Source organism: Crassostrea angulata, chromosome 2 (genome assembly GCF_025612915.1).
Source record: "Crassostrea angulata isolate pt1a10 chromosome 2, ASM2561291v2, whole genome shotgun sequence".
Taxonomy (NCBI): domain Eukaryota; kingdom Metazoa; phylum Mollusca; class Bivalvia; order Ostreida; family Ostreidae; genus Magallana; species Magallana angulata.
In genome coordinates, this window is record NC_069112.1 from 38,184,714 (window position 1) to 38,207,679 (window position 22,966).

The following is a 22,966-nucleotide window of genomic DNA, read 5'->3' on the forward strand; positions in this document are numbered from 1 at the left end:
CCGTCTTCGTGTATACAACACAAAACACTCAATTACGGTAAGTGTACACATGACATATTTAAATTGATTTCATTTCATACAGTAAAGAGATAGATTTTGTAATTGTTCTTATGCTTCATTAGAATCTGACCCTTTTTTCACGAAGAATGAGGTAAAAGCGATGTTTATCTGATGAAGACGAAAAGCATCGTGATTTTTTTAAATTTGTCAAAATGGCGACTCGGAGTTTGAACCCGGAAAAACTTTTTTTTTTAGTTTTACATTATTTTAGAATGATACAATACACAATTCTTTTTTTTTTTGGATTTTTTTTTCTGTGTTACTATTATCGACACGCATAACAGATGTTTGTCGTTTGGAGTTTACAACCCATATTCATTCAACTGAAGACAATTCATGTCTAGACCTAGGAATAAAATTAGGTCAACTTATGCACAAAACATTACTCTGCTGCAATCAGACGCTAGGTACTTGCAAACTAAGTGATACTCCATTATTTAGGACAAATGTTTAAACTGTAATGAAGACATAAAGAAAAAAGTAGGAAGATTCAACTTTTGACCTCATTTATTCTTGAACTGTTTCATACGAAGTAAAAGAACAAATAAAGTTAGCATTTTCTTATTTTCAAACAAATTACTGTGTCTTTAGTAATCATCAGCGCTAACAAGTGTTTTGAAGAAAAAAATCATACTAACTGAAATATGACTCTGTCTATTTCGTAAAGGAAATCGAAAAAACAGTTTACTCTTACCCAAAAATATTACGAGGAACAACTGTTACAAATTTCAGTTCGGGGTACCTTACAGGAAAACGTCGACTAATGAATACTTTATAATATCTGTCTTTTGATCAAAATTAATCTTTTAAGGTGGTTCTATACACCCACAGTTTATTCCAATTTTTCAGTAGAAGACCAAAAAACATATACTTGTCAAATATTAAAATGATGATAAGGATACTATTAGTATTTTTAAAGAAGTTTTTAATGTTTTTTTTGTGTTTTCGTAAAATAATTTTTGAAAAGTTAGCTATTAACAAATTGAGATAATTTTTTTTTGTCATATGATGGATATAACATTCCGACACCTAAAAAAAAAACATATCACTTCATAACATTCAAAATTTTATTATTGCAATTTTTGTTGTGTATTTTCCCAAATCATAATTTTTCATATTTTCTTATCTTGTTGACAAATCATCTGAAAAAGCTGCTTGATGTTATAGCAAAATGTATTTTAATAAATGTGACATGAAAAAAATGAATGAAAATCATTGCAAATAAACACAAAAAATATTTTAAATTTTATTTGGTATTTAAGTTGCTAGGTAAGAGTTGTCGTTTCTAACTCCCAAGGCCCAAACATTTTGGGGACTTTTCTTTTCTGAGTTGAAGAAAATTTCCTAAATATCATGTTGGAATGATAAATACATACATATTTCATTATAGGCCTATATAAGTGAATATATTCGCTTTGATGCAAAACTAATAGGATTTATGTATCCAAACCTGAGAGAAATTCAAAGCAATGGGTTTATTTACATGACATTTTTTTTTATTCATCCCCCCCCCCTTCCACCCCACGCCCCCAATATCTTTCAGTTATATATCCGAACAATGTAAATATTTTTTTTTTCATTTGTTACTTAATTAGGGATTTCTAGGGGCCAATAGTCATGAATTTTAAAATGCAGTAGAGAAGAAAAAAAATACTCAAAATGATTTACTAAATAATAAGCAATTTTCAAGATTTCGTTAAACGGTCCCTATAAGGAGATAAGGGATCGGCCCTTAAAATGCTCTTTCAAATTTATCTCAAGAACGGTAACAATTATTATTAACCCCTTGCTGAACAAAATGGGTTGAAATTTAAATGACCTTTTATTTGATATCAAGATAAAGTGGCTGACACCTCAAATTAGGAGACCAAGTCTTTTATATGACGCTCTTTACTGAGGGATGTTTTGTGAAAGGTTTTAGAAACAAATATGTTTATCTTATAGAAATGTATCCAAGCAATGTAATAATTTAATCAATTGTTATGTAATTAGGGATTTTTAGGGGCCAAAAGTCCAGAATTTTGATCACCCCTATCTCAGAAAGGACAAATATTTTGAAATTAACTATTGAAGAGAAGATGCTCAAAATGATGTACTAAATAATATGCAATCTTCAAAATTTTTGTTTAACGGCCTTTATAAGAAAATAAGGGATTGGCCACATAAAATTTCTTTCCAATATATCTCAAAAACGGTATCAATATCAAAACACTTGTTGAACAAATGTGTTGAAATTTAAATGACCTTTTATTTGATATCAAGAAAAAGGGACTGGCTTCTGAAATTAGTGGACAAAAGGACTCTAAATTCGTTCATCTGTAGCCCTTGACTGAGGAATATTTAATGAAAAGTTATAAAAGCAAATATGTTTATCTTACGGATATGTATCCAAGCAATTTAATGATTTTAACATATGTTATGTAATTAGGGGCTTTAAGGGGCCAAATTCCAGAATATTGATCACCAATATCTCAGAAAGGACACATGCAGTATAGAAAAAATGCCTAAAATGATGTACTAAATAATGTGAAATTTAGAGGATATAAGGAATCGGCCCTTAAAAGGATATTGCCCCAGTAGTTCCAAGAACGCTGACGAATTTCTAAACACTTGTTTAAAAGTGTTTTTTAAGGCATATGTGGGGTATTTTTCATGTTAAGAAATATTTGATTGATTTATTTATCTAAATATGTTATATAAAGATAGATCTTCACAATACATACGCAGTTTATATCGATCGAATCCAAAAAATATAGAAACTAATAAATAATTTTTATAATTATTGTGGATTCCACAAAAATATGGCATTCAAATAAATCCGCCTTTAATCGGTCACGTGATACCAAACTCAGTCTATCACAACAACAATGGCGACGACGAGAAAGATGCCGTTAAGTTTGACAGATTTGGCAAAGAAAGGGGTTTAGCTAGTCAGGTTTGTATGTGCTCTATGTGTTCCATGTCTTTACTTTTTAAGTTATAAAACAAAAGTGGGTTTTCGTTTAGAAGAGTTTTTGAATAAATAAACACTCTCAGCACATGCATCCCTCAGGGAGGGGGGGAGGTGGGGGTATTCTCTCATTTTACCATGTCATTTATGCTAAGTCGTGTTTCATCATTATTACACATAATTAACAGTTTATATCATTCTACATCAATGAATAACGGAATAATAATGCTTCGGGTATCATCTGATATAAGCATTTTTTTTTAAATTTCAGACATGAAAAACGTGATTCTAATTTGTAAACAAACTGTTCTTCCATCGTGTTTTTTTTCAATTCTAGATTTTGCCGCACTCATGCACAGTTGCGTTACAAATGGCGGATAGCCTTCATATCCATGTGTAGCAACGTTTAGAGACAATTAACTAGAGAAAAAAAATGTTTTACGGGCAAAGAGTTTGTGAAACGTCTAATTATAAGAAGCATTATAAGAAGATTTATATTTTTACTCAAACTGAAGTCAAAGATTTTACTCAAAATACGCCACATATACCATAAGGTCCCATCATAAAAAGTGTTAAATTTCCAGACGACCCTTAGGAATCCATGGTGGAAATATATATTTTTAGCTTAAAAAATTGATAAAGTAGTTAAAATACATGCAGTAAATTTCATAAAACATCTACTGTAGAAATGATTAGACAATGCCTCATTATTTTTTTTCCTAGTGCGTTGACTTGCTCATAAAAGTAATACACTTTCAATTTGTTTTTCAAAGTCCTCTATTTTTTAACTTGCGTTTTATTATACCTAATCAGTGTCCCATTAACAGTAAACACACTAAAGTATTTGATAAACATTACTCCAAGACTTCTACTGTGTGTAAACAGTAAATTTCACAATTAGCTGCCCCACTGTAATTGGCCTACATTGTAATACTCGCTACTTAAATGAACAAATGAACAGGTATATGACAATTGGAAGTTTGATTTGATTTGATTTTTTTTTGTTTTAGAGATTTTCACATGTAAATAAATAGCATTTTAATAAATATAATGTCATTATAAAGGACAATATATGATATGGGCCTGAAATGGCCCCCTAAATTGAACATCATCATTTAACTGTAATTCTTTGTTTTCGTAGTACAGATATCTATGTGATGTGTTTACATAATACGCATTTTGGTTCAAGTGCCTACAATTTAGAATTATGACATCGTAAAGACAACCTTTTCCCGGCATTTTTTGCATAAAACAGCTTGTTTTCAAGCAGTTTTTCTTTCAGGAAACATAAAGCACATGCTTGAACAAAAATAATTTAATCAGAGATGTATTTAGCCAGGACTAATAAGTGACAAAAATATCTTCCTTGTTCAAGCATGCGCTCTCTATCTCCCATTCGTAAAAAGATGAATTATAGTAATAGCGTCACTTATGTCGTCATATACTGCCAGTGAGTGCAAATAAATCAAATAGTTGAAAAATATATTTTATATCAAATCTTCTAAAACATAAGTTAACATTTTATTTTACAGGAAGCACTTCAAAAAGAACGAACTATGGGGACCAAATTTAACTCATATCATATATAGTTCTTTTCTTGGTATTATTATTTGATTCTAGATTGTATGTTGTTGATTCAAAAGAATCGGGAACAAAAAACGTTTATTGTTTGCAAAAAATCATTTTACAATGTAAAATATGTATTTTCTTTTAACAAATATTTAATGTTTCCTAGATTTGAGATATGGACGGAAAAACTGATCAATGGACGGAGGAAATAAACTCAGCAGCTGTGAGGACATTGTTTGGATCTTTTGATGTCGAAGTTTCAGAAGATGCATCTAAATTATCGTTTGCTAAAGAACTTCTTGAAGAGGCAAAGCTGAAAGAACTCAAACATGAAATGAATTTGCTAGCAAATGAGGTTGTGCTCTTTCGAAATCTTCCTAAGAAAGATATTATACCGGGAACAGTGTATGTTTGCGAAGTTTATTTAGAGTGCAAGTACAACGAAGGTGAAATAGAAATTGAAGAAAAGGTATTGTTCTATTTCCATAATCATAATAATGATAGTATCTTGCGTTGACTATAAATGGATAAAAAATACATTATGTTTCAAACTCAGTAGTAATAATAATAAATAATAACCAACTGTTCCTATCCTTGTCTTGCTCGCGATGATGATTTCAGTTTTTGGTTTCTTAAGAATGCGGGCTTACAGAACTTTTTATGCAATTATCAATTAAAGACTTACTATACTACAAGTCCCCGTTTTAAATAATGCAATTAAATTGGCACATCATACGATAACAACAAGCCATAATTTTGTTTAGAAAATACACGCATTTGCAGTCAAGTAAATTGTTGGCCATACAGGCATTGATTTGTTCGGTGAAGTATCTTTAGTCTATACATTGTTTGCTGGGCGTTTATAATAAAATGTATAATCCAACGCCCACTTTTGACTATGTTTAGTAAAAATATGTCATTTTCGATTTGCGTTTGTTCTATATATTTGTTGGTCAAAAGTAAAATATGTTTTTGCCAAGGTATAAGCATGTATACAGATTTAGAAACATAATTCTGTACATGGTCTCTAGATATTTATGCCGCACATTTGGACGATTTTTTAATTTAAAAAAAATACATAGACCTGTGAGAGTAGTGCAATTGAAATCGATAACATCTAGGTACTTTCGTCTTTTTTTTTTCAATGGGAAAACTTCGTAGAGTTTTTACTTTCAGCTGTGTATGAATACCTGACAAGAAAAAGGGGCGTTTTGAAGGGAAAGTCTTGGAATTTTTTTCTTACTGTTTAAAGAACATCGTTCAAACCCAGAGGTTTTTATACATGTAGAACAATTTAGGAAAATGTGCAACATAAATATTTTAAGACAGACTATAGTATACTGACCCCTGATTAGGGTCTCACGTTTTATAGGCATATATTATTGAAACTAGAAATAAAATAATTGACATATTGCAGAATTTTATATTTAATTTTTTTCCCTTTTTAGGATTCCGATAAAATAAAATATTTTATCTTTGAGAAAATCAAAAACATCGTGAAAATCATCCTTATTCATAGCAAATATTTGAACGTTATTGAAGTGAAGGAAATACTTTACCATAACTATCGAACAATTTTCCATCCTCATGAATGTTATTTTCAACATGTGTCCGAAGATTACGAAGAAGTTTCCAAGAGAAGTGGTCATTGGAAAATCACGATGTATACGCAACTTGTTAAATCTTTAATAAAGATGATACCGGTGGACGATATTGAACACATCATCGATAGGGCTGCAGATCGTTCCTTTTCTAAAGAAAGCATTACAAGGTTGTGTTTCAGTGCAGTTATTCAAGAAAGTGGCAACACAGATAGTGGTCCTTATTATTGTTCATTTTTTACTGTACGTCGACTAAAACGTGAATTAGTGGAAAACACTATGGAGTCAATGAGACAATTGTTAGTATCAGAGGTGGAGGATGAAATAGATCAACATATAGCAAAATATGTTAGAGACAGAGTAGGTCCGATTCAAACCTTTATTCCATTGGATTTTCCAACTATTATTAATTCAATAAGTTTTGGAATCGCAATCATTGTTGCAATATGGTTTAACGTTATTCCAGTGTTAATTGTCTCTGCGTTTGTTATTATTGCTTCACTTTTGATTGCCGTCGATGTCAATTCTATATCGTGGAGGAAAAATGTAGCCAATGAAATTTATGAAAACTTGTCGAAGAACAAAGTGAAGGTTATAAAGGATATATCTTCAAATATTAAACAGATATGCAAAGAGACAATCGATCAATTAAGGTCTGTTTCCAGTCAACTCGAAAATTTTAAAAGACGGATAAATCTGATTGATCAAGATAAAGGTTAGTTAACATTTAGCTGAACATTAATTTCCTATCATACAATATTGTTTCAATCTACTAAAACTGTTTGAACAATTCCGGTTAGGACCTAAAGTTACGGTCTATAGAATGGAACCTGTTAAATATATATTGCAATCAAATCTCAATCATCCAAGTAAGTTTTGTTTATTGATCTCTTAAGATTTTTTGGATCTCGCAGGTACAAAATTTGTTTTAAAAAAGCTACCTGAGATGATTAAGATATCTCACTGCAAGTACATGTTTTTGTCTGTTTAACACCGCAAAGATGACATATATAAGGGTTACATTCTATATTGTTATACTTTCATGTTAAATACTTAAATCTGATTGGTTTAGACGCAGTTTATAATCTGTTCTATTATCCTCGGCGTTAGCAAAGCACTTAGCAACGGGTAACATTACGAATTGTTACATGCGCGAAAATCATGCGCGTACGGCTCGCCTTAGTATTCACGTTATTCCTATCTAAAAGCAGTGATGTTTTCTATAAAATTAAGACATTCAGTATAACAAAATAAATAGTGCCTGTTTGGGAGGATAACAGTTGAAATTGACACCCCTCGAAAACCATTGTCAACCTACGCTTCGCGTCGGTTGACAATGGTTTTCTCGGGGTGTCAATTTCAACTCTCAAAAGTGACAAGGATTTTGTCGCAGGACAGGAAACGGACGGATGGAAATAAAATTTGAAAAGTTAATATAAAAAAACACGCCTCGATATATTATCATTTTCTATCATTCCAAAAAAAGTCAGAAAAATCTATCCAGCCATCTTTAAGAAATTCTACCGACAAAAAAAGGGGGAGAATGATAAAAGGAAAGAAAGATAACTGCAATCATTATAAGGTCTTCCTTTGGAAACGGAAGACTTTAATAAGAAAGATTCGGCACTCGATGCTTGAACCCGTGTCGCCTGCAAGCGTGTATTCGACCATAACGACTGAGCTACGCGGACTTTTGCTTTAAAATTTTGAAGCTCAATATCTACAGAATGCGTGAATCAATTTTGAACAAATTTCATATGTTGCATTCGTTAGACCGTCTTTATCGAAAATTGATAAAAATATATTCAAAATTCAAAAATAAGGTTTTTCATTTCCTTCCGGTGACCACCGAAATTGACAGCAGACGTTCGGCTATTCGAGGGGCACTGTAGCAGGACAATTTCTATCGTTAATATTTTTTGAGAAAAGTTAAAAACAAGCAAAAAAATATATGTGGATGTTTCAGCTTTTCTGGCCAAATGGTTTTTGAAAAGAGGATTTAAAAGATTTACTCTATATATTTCTTTACAAAAGTTCGACCCCACTCTACCCCTTGGGGTCATGGTTTTCACAACTTTAAATCTGTACTACATTGGGATGCTTCCACTCACGTTTCAGCCATCCTGGCTGATTAGATTCTGATAAGATTTTAAAAAAATATTAACAACAAGTTTCAACTTTTCTGGCCAAATGGTTTTTACAGAAGATGATTTGGTTTTTACAGAAGATGATTTCGAAACATATCCACAAAATTTCAATGAATCATAAATAGAGCGCTGGATATGCTGTTAAGTTTGATAAACTGGGACTAGTGGTCAAAGCATGTATTGTTAATTGAGAGAATATCATTCATTTTCTAAATTAAAAAAATTGACTATGAATAACAGTTTTAACAATATTGAAAATTTACATTAGGTATATCGTTTATAACTTGTTTAACACATCTATTAAGTAAATAACATTCCATAACATTTTCCGTATTCCATTCCATTCCGTTTTCCGTTCCGAGTTTTAGCAACACCCGTAGAAACGGATGTCATTTGTCGTAGAAATTGTCTGCCGACATTATTCCAACATTGTTATTCCGACATATGCTAGTATAACATACTTATTCAGCTAGCGAAGAACGTAATTTTTTACGAGGTCATTTTCAGCTCTGAATGACAGGGGGTTAACAGCTCTCATGTATTTGATAAAAATACATTAAGTTTATTTATGCATACATTTATTAACTCTTTAGATTGAAGCGTGAACCTAAAAAAAATATCAATTTGTAAAGTCGTGTACTTGAGTAACAGAAAGACACAAGCCATCGTTTTATTTAGAGCACTATGTATATTGTATATGTAAACCAAACCGGAATAGATACTGTGACGTCAAAATGAAGATTTCTTTTACAAAAGAGTTGAAAATGACTTCGTAAAAAAATATAACGGAGGTCATTTCTCTTCATGTTTAACATGAAAAATAAATAACCCCATGGTCTTTTTTCTCCAGAAAAAAAAAACAATTATTCTACAGCTAGGGGGGGGGGGGGGGGGGGGGTCATTATTCTATGTCGAAAAATGACCCCCGGTCATTATTCTACACTGGCAATGCGGCGAGCGTCTGAATTTTCGGGATGCTGACAGAAACGAAACTGTCACTAAGCAAAAAATTGACGGTATTTTGAAACTAGCTCTTCAAATGTACTAAAAACGCCGCTATTATTTGATTTTTAATAAAATTAAAACGGGAAATATAAAAAAATTATCAATTTAAAGTTAAAATCGTCAAACAAAAAAAAAAAGCTTTCGGCATTCGGTGAATAAACCTGGGTAGCCTGGACGCAAATCCACCACTCTAACGAATGAGGTACGCAGATTCTCATCTCGGAACTTTAGAGCCCAAAATCTCTAGAATGCGTGGATCAATTTTAAAACAAATTTCATATTTTGAAAGCGTGATGTCACAATAACCATGGCAACTGGCCAGTCTCAAGCTGAGAAAACTCATAATTGCGTCGTCAGTGAATGTGCTATCTCTTATCTCAGGATCGGCAACTTAAATTCTACACTTTAGAACAATTATGCAGCTGAATATATTTGAAAAATATCTTCATAACTTTTGGGTTTTTACAAATTTAAGCTTCTTTAAAAGAATAAAAATTAAACATGCATATTTTAACATGTTTCCTTTTATAAAGAGTATGTACATGTAACTATTGACAGTATATTTAGCTTTTAGTAATGATTCTATCTATAAACATGGTTAAAAAAAAATAATAAAAACACGTTATAAACATATAACCACTCTTGAAAAGTTATGCGTGTTTAAATAAATGTAATCGACCAACAAACTATTCAGGAAATAAAAAAATGTAATTAACAAACGATGGATCATTTTTGGGCCGATAACATGCTTCACTTAACAGTGATGGTAAATTTATAACATTGAACCAATGTTGTGTTCCCAACTAACATTGACTCTCAAGTAAATTTTGTTAAGTATACATTGGCCCAATGTTGGCCCAACGTTGCGTTCCCAACTAACATTGACACTCAAGTTAGATGTGTCAAGTGTACATTGGCCCAATGTTGTTAAGCCAACGCCAACCTTACAACCTACAGCCTATGTTGGCTCAACAAAGTCATGCTATCTGGGTGACGACTCTCTACCTGAAAATGTGAAAAATCTATTTTTGATTTTTTTAGGCGGCATGTCATTGATGCCGGCGATACGACGAACATCTGCATTTAGCGATCTCCTGACAGAAACGATCTCTATATTTATTCTAGAAGCCACTTCTATTTTTAGTTATGATACAACGGAAAACGCCACTAAGCAAAATGCAATTAAGAAAGAAAAAGAATATAAGGCACTCAGGGACTGAACTCAGTTATCCTGATGAGAAGATCAATGCTCTAACGAATGAGTTCCGCAGACTCTTGCGTCAGGACGTTAGAGCCCAAAACCTTTTTAAGAAATGCTTGGATTGATTTTAAAACAAAATTCATATTTTGAAGTTTATAAAGCGTCTCTATCAAATAGTATCATTAAACAAAATGATTATAAACATAAGAATATCCAGGGGGAAAATGGATTTTATTTATACAGGATCTACATGTAATACACACATCGCTCACCTGAGGAACTATAGGTATGATAAAATCAGCTTAATGGAGTCATAATACAATCAATCTGGACAATGTACAATAATACATGTCATGTATTATTGTACATTGTCCACATTGATTGTATTATGACTCCATTAAGCTGATTTTATCATACCTATAGTTCCTCAGGTGAGCGATGTGGCCCATGGGCCTCTTGTTTGTTTTTTTTTCCTTCCTAGACGCGAACTTTGAGGATTCATATCGTGCTCATTTCTGAATGGTTTTTGCTCAAATTTTTAGGACTAATAGACTTTACAATACACTATCTTAATCAATTCATAAATTTTAGGAATCCTTTTCCGTTAACGAGTTATTCTCCTAAAAAAAATAGGGCCTTTGGTTTTCAGACAAAGGCTCCGAGACTATGATAACAGGGAATGGGAATCCAGCGAATTTGAATAACAAAGACAGTGTAGTTGTGCACATCAGTTTTTGTGTTACTTTTTTATTTAGGACAAGGTAGAAGGACAAAAAACAGGATTCCAAAAAGTGCGAAAATTTAGATATATTTTCCTTTGTATCTTTTAAACGAAAAATATTTTGTTACATTTGTGCGACATGTAGAATAAAAGTTGTTCAGAATATAAAGAGCTTTCAATAGCACATTTGACATTATACAAACTGACAAATGTAAAATCTACAAGTTTGTCGAATTTTGACATGACCTTTGATGGCAACTGCCTTGCTTCGTTGAAAAGGCATGTCGTAATCACCGGAATGGAAAAACATAATATTCAGCTAAACTATTTTTATATCGGAAACACCGGTACTATTTTTAGAAAAAATGCCCCCCCCCCCCCCCTATATGTGCATGGTGTAAATTTTAACTGGCCGCTTAAAACAGGTGGCCTCTTATTCCAGATTTCAAATAAATGAAGAAAAAAAACCCTGAGTATATTCATTTAGGCCTTATTGCACAGATTTATAAATAACAGATGTAATGGCGGCGTACACGGAGATGGTAAATGCACAGTTTGGGTTGTTGAATAAACAGTTTATATTAATTTTGAACGACCGTTTAAATTTTATTTATCTATCAACGGAATAAGTGCAACACATTTTTTGCTAAATTTGCCGAAACAATAATTTTCAATTGTTTAAATGCGATAAAAAAGACAGATGTCCACGGTATCTGATTATTTTGCACAGATTGTACTGCCTCACTTCGAACACGTGTGTCGTTCATACAAAGTGCATAACGTCTGCATCTTCTTGAAAACCCCGGCGGCACTACATCCAACACAGTAGCTAAATGATAGTAAATCCAAGAAAGTAACAACGTTTCCATCCGTTCCCACAAGAGCACTCCGTTTCTTAAATCCATGCGATAATTGACATTGCTCGATCTGCCACAGTGTGTGGTTTGCGCATGTGCGATGTTATAACATACACAGGAAAATGGTCTGGATTACAGTCTGTCTTGTTTCGTCGTTTATTAGTCCCCTACCGGTTTTCGCCCGTGGGGACTATAGCTTTCCTCTGCGTCCGTCAGTCCGTCTGTCTGTCTGTCCCACTTTAGTTTTCCACACCTTTTTCTTTATGCATTTAAAGAATAATATGAAATTTACTGAACAGCTTTAAAATGTCAAACTACAGATCAACTTTACACTTTTGTAGCGTCTGGTTGACATATTTTCAGGAAAATTAATTTTTTAGATTCCATTTTTTTTAATGTTCGTGTTTGATGGGACAGACGGACGGACAAACAGACGGACGCAGAGGAAAGCTATAGTCCCCTCCGGTGAAACCGGTAGGGGACTAATAATATCGTGCATTACTTGGACCATTCGTTTTATTGTTTTAACAAACAAATAAGTTCTGTAAAATAGTGGCAAGCATTGTGTTGTAAATTTAATCGACAGGGTTCTTTGAATTATTACAATCGGGTTCGTTATCGCGTTGGTCTGTTGATTCGGAGTACAGAAGACGGTAAGAAATGAAATTCTGTATATCAGTGCATTGATGATTAGATACTGCAAAATAAGAGAATCATTAAAATGATACTTTTTTTAAAGAAATAATTAAAAACAATGTATATTTAATGTACCATCGGTTTGTAACACTTAAATATTTTTATAGTTGCAATAGGTTGATTTAAACTGGGGTATGCGTCTCAAAACCTCCAAATATTGTCATTTTTACAACTTCAATGCCTTTTCTTTCATAGAGTGGGTCTGAGCTCCATATTTAGGCCATTCCAAGTTTTTTCTATGTTCAGCGTCCGCGGACGGATTGGTTTTGAGATGTGAAAATAAAAAAAACCCCACAATTTTTGTTCATAAAATTAGATCGCTTTTTCATATGTCGGGATCAGGATTTTTAAATCCAGATCAGAAATCAAATATAACACTAGTAGACTAATTGTTCTCGAACAATTAGAGGTCTTTCCACCTCATTGTTTTCTATGTTTGAAATAAGATTGCTTCAATAGAATAAATAATTTTTTCTGCGTTACTTCATAAAAAAAGTGTCAAACGATTAAGTTTTCAATTTTTTAATGCTTGACCTTGACCTTTGACCTTCATGTCATTTTCATCTGACAAGGTAGACGCTTCAATACCAAATGGTCCGAGGTATCTATGATTATTGATTCAAAAGTTATTTGTGTTTCTTTATTGAATGTTCGAAACCTTCAGGGGCAATAACTGCTAGAAAGGGACTTTGGACCCTGTCGGTATGAATAGATTGGAGAAGCGTCTAAGTATACTGAATACATTAGTAAAAGTTTCAAGTCTCTATCTCTAATGGTTAATGAGGAGTTGCGATAACAAGCATTTTGTACAATAGGGGCAATAACTCTATAATTGTTACATGGTAAGGGTCAAAGGGTTATATTTTGAAATGTCTTAAGATGTCCTATTACATCCATGAAATAGTTTTTCTCTACCATCCTAAACAAAAGAGATACACAAACTCATTAATTAAGAGAGTTTCAAATGACCTTGACCTTTGAACTTTATGTTATTTTGTTTGGCCAAGGTAGATGCTTCCATCCCAAGTGGTCCGAAGTCTCTATGATAAGTAATAAAAAAGTTTGAAGTGATTTTATGGAAATGTAAATACTTTCAGGGGCAATAACTACTAGAAGGGGGGGGGGGGCTCAGATCCTTTCGGTATGAATAGATTGAAGAACCCTCTAGGTGTACTGAAGACATTGGTAAAAGTTTTAAGTATCTATCTCTTATGGTTTCAGAGGAGTAGCGATAACAAACATTTCGTAAAATAGGGGCAATAACTTTGTGTTTATTCAAAGGTATGAGCCGAAGGGCTATATTTTAAAATGTCTTAAGATGTCCTAATACATCCATGAAAAAGTTTTTTCTCTACCACCCTTAACAAAAGAGATCTAAAAACTCATTAATTAACAGATTTCTAAATGACCTTGACCTTTGACCTTTATGTTATTTTGTTCGGCCAAGGTAGACGCTTCCATCCCAAGTGGTTTGAAGTCTCTATGATAAATAATAAAAAAGTTGGAAGTGGTTTTATGGAAATTCAAATACTTTCAGGGGCAATAACTGATAGAAGGGGGTCTCGGATCCATTCGGTATTAGTAGATTGAAGAACCCTCTAGGTGTACTGAAGACATTGGTAAAAGTTTTAAGTATCTATCTCTTATGGTTTCAGAGGAGTAGCGATAACAAGCTTTTCGTACACAAGGGCAATAACTTTGTAAGTTCTGGGAGTTATCAAGCAAAGGGTCATTTGGTACCATAACTTTTAATGGCCAATAACATAAAGAAAAAATTGTTTCAATATCTCTTGAAACAAAAAAGCTGTCCCTGGAAAAAAAGAGAAGAAAAAAAATAATAAAAAACATAAGAAAAACAAAAGGTCTTTCACCTGAAAGGTGGAAAGACCTAAATATTCAAAATGGCAACCAGAGTCAAGCTAGCACGCACTAACTTCAACGCACTAACTCAGTCCTAAATATGCTTATCGACTAGTTTTTCGATCCCGACAGAAAATATCCCTCGGTAAATGGGCGCAAGGCACCCAAACTAGGACTTGTGACAATTAGGTGACCCCGGATTCCTGGGGGTGGGGTTCATTATATTTTGTTTATATGCGTCCATGTAAATAGCTACCCGATGCTCCTTGCGAGCATCGGCGTGACCATTACGTAATTCTTTTGTTTTGATGGCGATGCTCCTTATGAGCATCGGCCAGTGTGTATATATACGGGTACAGATTTCGCACTGTGCGCACTTCGTTCACTTCATTCTATAGAGCCGTTCAAAGGATATTATTTATTTTGTGCGTGTTATATATGTGTTTCTCGGGATTATTGCCATGTAAATAAATTGTATATAAACTTTGTGATTGTCTGATTTTAAAACATTGAGGATGTGGAGGAAATACCTTAGTTAGATTGGAATTATTAAATCCATTGAAATTTGTAAAAAAAAACCATTAAGAAGCCGTTTACCGCTCGACGGCGCTACATATGATATCCAATTTCAACTTATCAGCTTATGTGTGGCAAATTCATGTTGATGTGTTTCAAATGCTGTGTGTTCATACTGGAGCATTTCCCCATTACTTATTGTACCATAACTTTCACTATTTTAATGGACACAAACATGTAAGGACAAGTTCCACGTACAATGTAGTTTGAACTTATAAAGTGCATTTGCGTTTACCCATTCGCACAAATATTTTATATTTACATGTACAATTTATTGACAAATTTAATGTGTGTTGATTTGAACTTTCAATTTACTTATTTGTGACGTTTGTGCATTTGCGTTTACCCACTGCACAATGAGCCTGTTGATAGGTCGTCACCATTTATTTGAATTTTGTTGTAAGGCAGCCCATTGGTAGCCTAAAGTCACTGCGGCCAGTAACGCCAAACTAGAATAAAGCAACTAGTCAACATTATTCTTGTCATTTATTTCATCCATCAGGTATCTTGGATAATAGAATGATGTTTTTTTTTTTCTAATTGCTGCAGATATTCTATACTTGGGTGTGATATAGTAAGTATTAAATGGCTATGTTTAGGTATGATTCAAGATTTTATAACTGCATGTTAATCTTCCAATTGCAGTTAATTTTCTTAATTGCCATTGATTTATCAATTGTGTATGTTCTTTACATTTCATAGGATCATGAGGATAGTTTAATCCAATCGTTTTATTTAGATCAATGCCCCCCCCCCCCCCCCATGGTCAAACGTGGGATTATTCTGGGCTAACTTCCATCGTGTATGATGAAAAACTTCTTTTGAGTGCTTTTTGCTTCCGATCCCAGATTTAAGTTTTAGGATAGTTAATTATACGCCCTGGGTTATATGCAAAATAGTCTAATTAATTTAGAATACTATCCATTGACTTGGGCGTACCATCAAATATTAAGTGTCATCTGCATATTGGGAAAGCTTATATTATATTCAATCTATTGTTATACCCCTAATATCATTATTATTAGGGATTAAGATTCCAAAAACTTCTGCACACAATAGAAAATGTAATGAGTATATTGGATCCACTTGCCTGAAAGAAGTAGTTGGTATGAATTTTACTTTGTAGAAATACTGATTTAATACCACAGTAAAAGGTTTAGATCCCTTTTTTAAAAATTAATTTCCTAAAATTAAATAAAAAATCAAGTGTTTGATAAATTAATTTTTATCAGAGTCAGTATTAATTGCATTGTATTTATGGAAGAAATTAAATATTATGAAATTAATAAAAAAGGAATACAATAAAGCATATACATTTGTATATATATATTATAATTTTAGCAAAATAAAGGGAACTGAGTTTTGTGACATAATTACAAACTTGATCATCCTTTCGGCAAAACAAAATCAACAAAGAATAAGATCTTCTTAGAGAGAGACAATGTAAGTGTTACAATGTAACAGTAGGATGGTTGGAGTAACCCATTCACTGTTTTTATGTTTACCTGATTTTCCATATTTACGTTAGTTGTTGTTACGGAAACAACTGATATTTTCAATATAAAACTAAATACCCAAGAGTAGTAATGCTGTATTTCTTATACATACCAGTATTTTCCGTTACTATATAACTAGGATTAACTTCCAACCCTGATCATCAAAATAGTTGACATGCAAATTCATTAGCAATACTAAACAGTCTTACAAGCAGTACCGCTATTTTCAAACATCCATCCTTCTTAAAATTAATTAAACCCGATTACACATCTCATACAACCTGACAACCTAAAACGAACAAAACGTACACAGTGCAGGTCCTTATTAGACCCATATTTACAATATCGCATAACTATATAGACATCTTTGTGGAGCACATAGCTCAGTCGTTCTAGTGGCTTGGCTGGTAACCGAGAGGTCCCCAGTTCAAATCCCACTGTGGGCGGTTGATGTTGTGTGTTGTGTCCTTAGACAAGACACTTAATCTGCGTTGTCTCAGTCCACCCAGCTGAAAATGGGTACCGGCTTAGGCTGGGGAGTTAACCTGCGATGCACTGGTGTCCCATCCAGGGGGAGTCTGCGACTCTCATTCGCTTAGCACCACGGAAACCGGGTATAAGCACCGGCCTTATAAGCCATGATTGGCTTGGGAAGGATTTAACTTTTTAATATAGACATCTTTGGTAAAAATAAAAGCAAATGGTTTTTTGGGTTACATCTTAGTGTTACCTCGGAACTGTTTAAAATATTTCAAAGTAACCTTAGTGCTCTTACTAGCAAATACTAGTACAGAATGCTTTTATTTATTGTTTAGTAACATATAATCTGTGCGATTAAAACAATTGAGGTATTTAACTATATTGTATTTCCGTTTAGCACTGACAAAGACAAAGTAACAATATCAAGAAAGCAAAAAGCAGTTATATATGGGCAACTTTTTCCGTTTTACAATCACATTTAAAATATGTACACCTAAATCGCAGACTTATTTCAGCAAGTAAAGAAAAAACACTACAACTAAGAATAAGCTCTAGCTTCTTTGAGAGAGACAAAACTAAATGATAACAATAATAGAGTCATATACTGTTTTCCCAGATTTTCCACTGATACGTTGGTTGTCTTGATTTTGGTTATTAAACCAAAACCAGTTCAACAGAGACAAAAACGTAACTGTGCTCAGCAAAATAATAAAGATCATTTCTTATAAAATGCCATTCTAATATACTGGTATAAATATATATATACACATTTTAATCTAAGTCTAAATTTTAGCAAAACCAACAAAAATGAGCTCTTTCCTGAGAGGGACAAAACTATGTGATAATAATAGGTTCTTAGAAGTGAACTAGCAATACCCATATGAGCAGTACTGTTATTTTCATAAAAAATCATTTAAACTGGAGTACACTTCAACCTAAAACGGACAATACAAAATAATAATTTGCTCGCACAGTGAAAAAGTAACGTTCCCTGTCTTATTAGACAAACACATATTTACAATATCGCATAACTATATATACTGTACATCTTTGGTTAAAAAAATATATAAGCATCCTTGATTTAGAGAAGAAGCAAATAAAAGAAAATGGTTGTTTGGCATGGGTTGGCATTTTTTGTTAATTTTACTTCGTCACTGTTTGAGTTCTTTCAAAGTAACCTTAATCCCCGTTTGAATATGCTAAATGCTTTTATTGTATAGCAACATGTTTCGTGCATTTTAGAAAAGTTCACTATCTTGATTTTGGTTATTAAACCAGATCTAGTTCAGCAGAGGCAAAAATGTAACAGCAGAGGCAAAAATGTAACTGTGCTCAGCAAAATAACAAAGATCAATTCTTAATTTTGTTACAAAATGGCATTCTAATATATATACACACACCTTAATCTCAGTCTAAATTTTAGCAAAACAAAGAATGAGCTTTTCCCGAGAGGGACAAATCTGTGTGATAACAAAAGGTTCTAAGGAGTGAACTAGCAATAGTCTTATGAGCTGTAACGTTATTTTCATGCAAAAAAGAAACAGTAATACTATACATGCACGGTGAAAGAGTAACGTTCACTGTCCTTATCAGACAATATCGCATAACTACATATACATCTTTGGTAAAAATAAAAGCAAATGGTTATCAAATAGTTACATCTTAGTTAGTTTTACCCGGAACTGTTTGAAATATTTCAAAGTAACATTAGTACTCTTACTAGCAAATACAGAATGCTTTTAATTATTGTTTAGTAACAAATAATCTGTGCGATTAAAACAATTGAGGTATTTAACTATATTGTATTTCCGTCTCGCAGTGACAAAGACAAAGTAACAATATCAAGAAAGAAAAAAACAGTTGAATATGGGTAACTTTTCCGTCTTAAAATCACATTTAAAATATGTACACCTAAATCACAGACTTATTTCAGCAAGCAAAGAAAAAACACTATGGCTAAGAATAAGCTCTTCTTTGAGAGAGACAAAACTAAATGATAACAATAATAGAGTCATATACTGTTTTCCCAGATTTTCCACTGTTACGTTGTTTGTTTGGTTTTAAAGAAAATGCTACGTCACACAATATTTACAATACGGGAAAACCATCATACATTTTTCTATACTCGCAAAAACGTGAAAAAGTTTCTTGGAAAATTCCTATGGTTAACTTCTTTACATGATCATTAAAGTTGTTGGCGAGCAATCTCTTATACAACGGTAATCAGCATCATAGTTTCCATCTATTTAAAACTCAATTGAACCGGAGTACAATTCCCGTACAACTTGAGCCCTCATTCGTGTCGCCAATTTGTTGTGGTGATATATTCTTTTTTTGTAAAGGATTGATTTTGCCATCTCGCAAATATAAACTCCACAACTGCTATCGTCTATCTGTATGGGAAAATTAAGTTCCTTACAGAACTCGATATATTTCCACTTTGACAGGTCTAATTTCCTACCAAACCTCATTAAGAACTCGTATGAAATATACCGAGTTATTTGCAGTAAAATTATTTTTGGTGGGTCTCCCTTTGAGTCACAAAAATACATAACATTCTCTTTGATGTCAATAACAACTAACACCCAATGAACGTTTCTAAGATTTACAGGAACAACAACTTTAGATTTGCCAAACCAACTTTGTTTGCTGTTTTCTAAACTGAAGACGGAGGATGTCAGTGTTTCATCTTTTAAGATTTTATGGCTAAACCAACCGGCATCGACAAAATGTACCTTTTCTGGGGCCATCAAACACAACATTTTCATATAGTTATTAACATCATCACTAGACAGCCAGTATGTGTCTCTTGCCATACACAGGGCTGTGTCTAGAGATATTGTTCCATTTTGATGGACAACATCCTGGTTGTGTAAACTATCTTTGAACGATTTGTTTGGAATTCGTAAAGGTGTAAAACAATCTTCCTTAAGTCTGGACGTCGGCATTATTGTGAATGACGCAGATTTCGGTTTCAGATCGTAAACTGTCGCAACTACTTCTGCTGTCTCTTTCAACACGCATGGCGTTGACTCATTGTTGGTATTATTTGTTGGTCCATGCTTTATTATTCTAACAATCCCCTCGTCTTTCACCACAGTGAGTAACAGTTGATACTGCCTGCTAACTAACGGAAAAACTGTTTTCATACTACTTTCCAAATCTATTTCTGCCAAGGCCATATCAGTTGCTTTCATCGTTTGCTGGGGACACAAAATCATGCTTTCAGGTAAACTGCAGATATATTCATCTGAGCTTACATCAGGTGTTTGGCAATGGCTACACATGTTCGTAGAAGCAGCAAAGGAATTGACAATATCTGTTTGAAATAAAGTTAGTGGTTTCAACACACAAAAACTGTCATCTCTTTCTATCATTTTATTTTTGCATACATTGCAAACACTTACACGGACTTTGGACAAGAGAAAGCTATGAGCACTGACTTTGTAAGAAGCCTCTTTACCACAACCAAATATTGTTTTCAAAACAACCTCAAACATATTGAAATAGCTGTTTGAAGTAAAGGCGTCAACATTTTTGGAAATCAATGATACAGCCGTGTCTATGTCTCCCTGTTTTAGAAGAGCGGGAATAAACATTTCTTGGACTGTACTTTGGTTTTGGCATGATGCAGAAACAGTATTTGCTAATGTGTTGCCTATGCATTCTAATGCTGGCTTGACAAAATCAGGCAAATTAACGTGCCTGTCATAAAACAGAACATAACAGTCTCTTTGCATTTCATTTTCGGAACCAACAGACACGTTTGCATCACTAACTTTCACAATTGAATTGTTTGCAATAAGATTTGTCGTGTAGTGGCCAGAATTAATAGATCGTCCGTGGTGACAAACAACACTTTTTAATACGTACCTGCAATTTGAAACACCTTTGACATGTTTTGAAAGATCTATTTCACGGTCAATTTGAATGCTCTTTTTGAGCTTTGACATGTTTGAGGTTGCAGCATTATACTGAAACCTGTTCACGGTGAGGACAAGAGTTGTAGGGATTTTAGTCAATTCTTGCTGCAAATACAATAAACCTGAGCACTTTTGACATTGTTCTCGAATTTCATGTTCAAAATAGTAGTTCAACAAGGAGGATATTGACGCATCGGATGCATCGTTTGGTACAGTAAGCCCAATAGAATTGACAAGACACTCTGTTATACAGTTTCTGTATTTACAGTCAATGCAATTAAAGGCTTGTTGGATTTTAAGTTGTTCACCAATGTCTTTGGCTATTGGGGAGACTATTTTTAAATAAAATTCATTTGCGTCATGCTGTTGCCCCAAATTTGCACCAAGTTCTCCTTCGAATTTAGCGATGTCAGACAGAGCTTGCCTTACCTGTTCTCTAGGGGCCTTGGTATTTGTACACTTGTTTTTCGACATAGTTCTTAAAAGAGAAATGACAGAACGTTTCAGTGTGTTGTACGAATCCTTGTCTACATCAATAATCATTTCGTGGTTTTGCAAGGATTCAGACATCTTGCATCCGCTCACAGCTTGCATTACCGAGTTGAACCAACAGGTAGAACCCAAGTTGTCAATAGGACACACTTTTGTTCCACTGAACAAATCCCTGTGTTCTGTGAGGGTAACTACCTCTGGGAGATTGATAACCTTAGTAGGGGGTTTTTGAAAATCTCCTGTCTCTGTTGAAATGTTCAAAGGTTTCTGTTTCTTGCTCCATGCTTCCTTTAAAGTACTTTGAGACCTTTTTCTTTTGAGATTACTTGGAGCTTTTAAAGTGTCTTTTACAACCAGACGTTGAATTGAAACAGTATGTTTTCTGAGTTCCTCAGAGAAATCATCTAAACGTCTGTTTTTATTATCTCCAAGTGATATCTGTTTCAAAATACGAAACCTGTTTTCTATTGTACTTTGGGTCTTGCATATGTCACCAGTGTTGTATATAGAATGATGTTTTGCATTTGAAGAATCGCTTGGTAAGATCAGAGACCCCCATAGTGGTAATATAGGGATGTATCTGTCGAGTATTTGCTGCAAGAAGACCTCAGAATAGTAAGGATTTCTAATAGACTTTTCATCAGAGATGTGTAAACTGTTTCGCGTTCTTTCCACTATACCACATGCCCATTGTTTGAATGGCGACGTCCCAGCTAAACTAATAAAAGCCTCCTCGGTGTAAAAACCTGGCTTCTGTTGTTCGCAATGTTTCTCAGAGTCATCTGGCAATTCTGAACAAGAACTTTCCTTTGTGTCAAATTTGTTGATTTTTTGCATCAAACGATCAATAAATTGTCTGTTAGCACTTGTAATATTTTTGATAGCAACGCAACAGAAATATCATGTAAAATTTCTGTTGCTGCCTTTAAGGTTTTGCAATTTAGCAATAAACTTACAAGGTACATCCCAAACTTTATATTGCGTTTATAATTCTGCAAACAGAACCGTTTTACTTTATTCATAAAGTGGCCCGTACAAAGATGAACAATTGTTTTGTCTTTCCTTTCTTTTGGTTCATGTTCGTTAGCAATTCTCCATGCCCTATTCAAAAATTCTGCCAGGGTCTCTGTATTAAACTCTTTCAATGCAGCAATTATAAAAACCCACGATTCATCACTTATAATCATTTTCGGCTGGGAAACATTTCCATGCCCAAAGAGTTTCTTCTCGTCGAGTCTAAAACGTGCAATCCAGTTCAAGATAGATGGCAAACTTTGGTCATCTGTCACCATAGAAGAGACAGGAATGCCCATCTTTCCTTTGACTGGATGC

General features: G+C 33.6%; 1 protein-coding gene across 1 annotated transcript in view; it reads left to right on the forward strand.

The window, feature by feature from the left end:
- The window catches only part of LOC128170611 (uncharacterized), a 50,519-nt gene continuing 27,553 nt past the window's right edge, over positions 1-22,966 (forward strand). Inside the window, exons 1-3 of the mRNA XM_052836391.1 lie at positions 1-37; positions 4,746-5,048; positions 6,028-6,895. Coding sequence (XP_052692351.1) covers positions 4,755-5,048; positions 6,028-6,895 — 1,162 coding nt within the window. The 5' untranslated portion in view covers positions 1-37; positions 4,746-4,754. The remainder of the gene's footprint in view (positions 38-4,745; positions 5,049-6,027; positions 6,896-22,966) is intronic.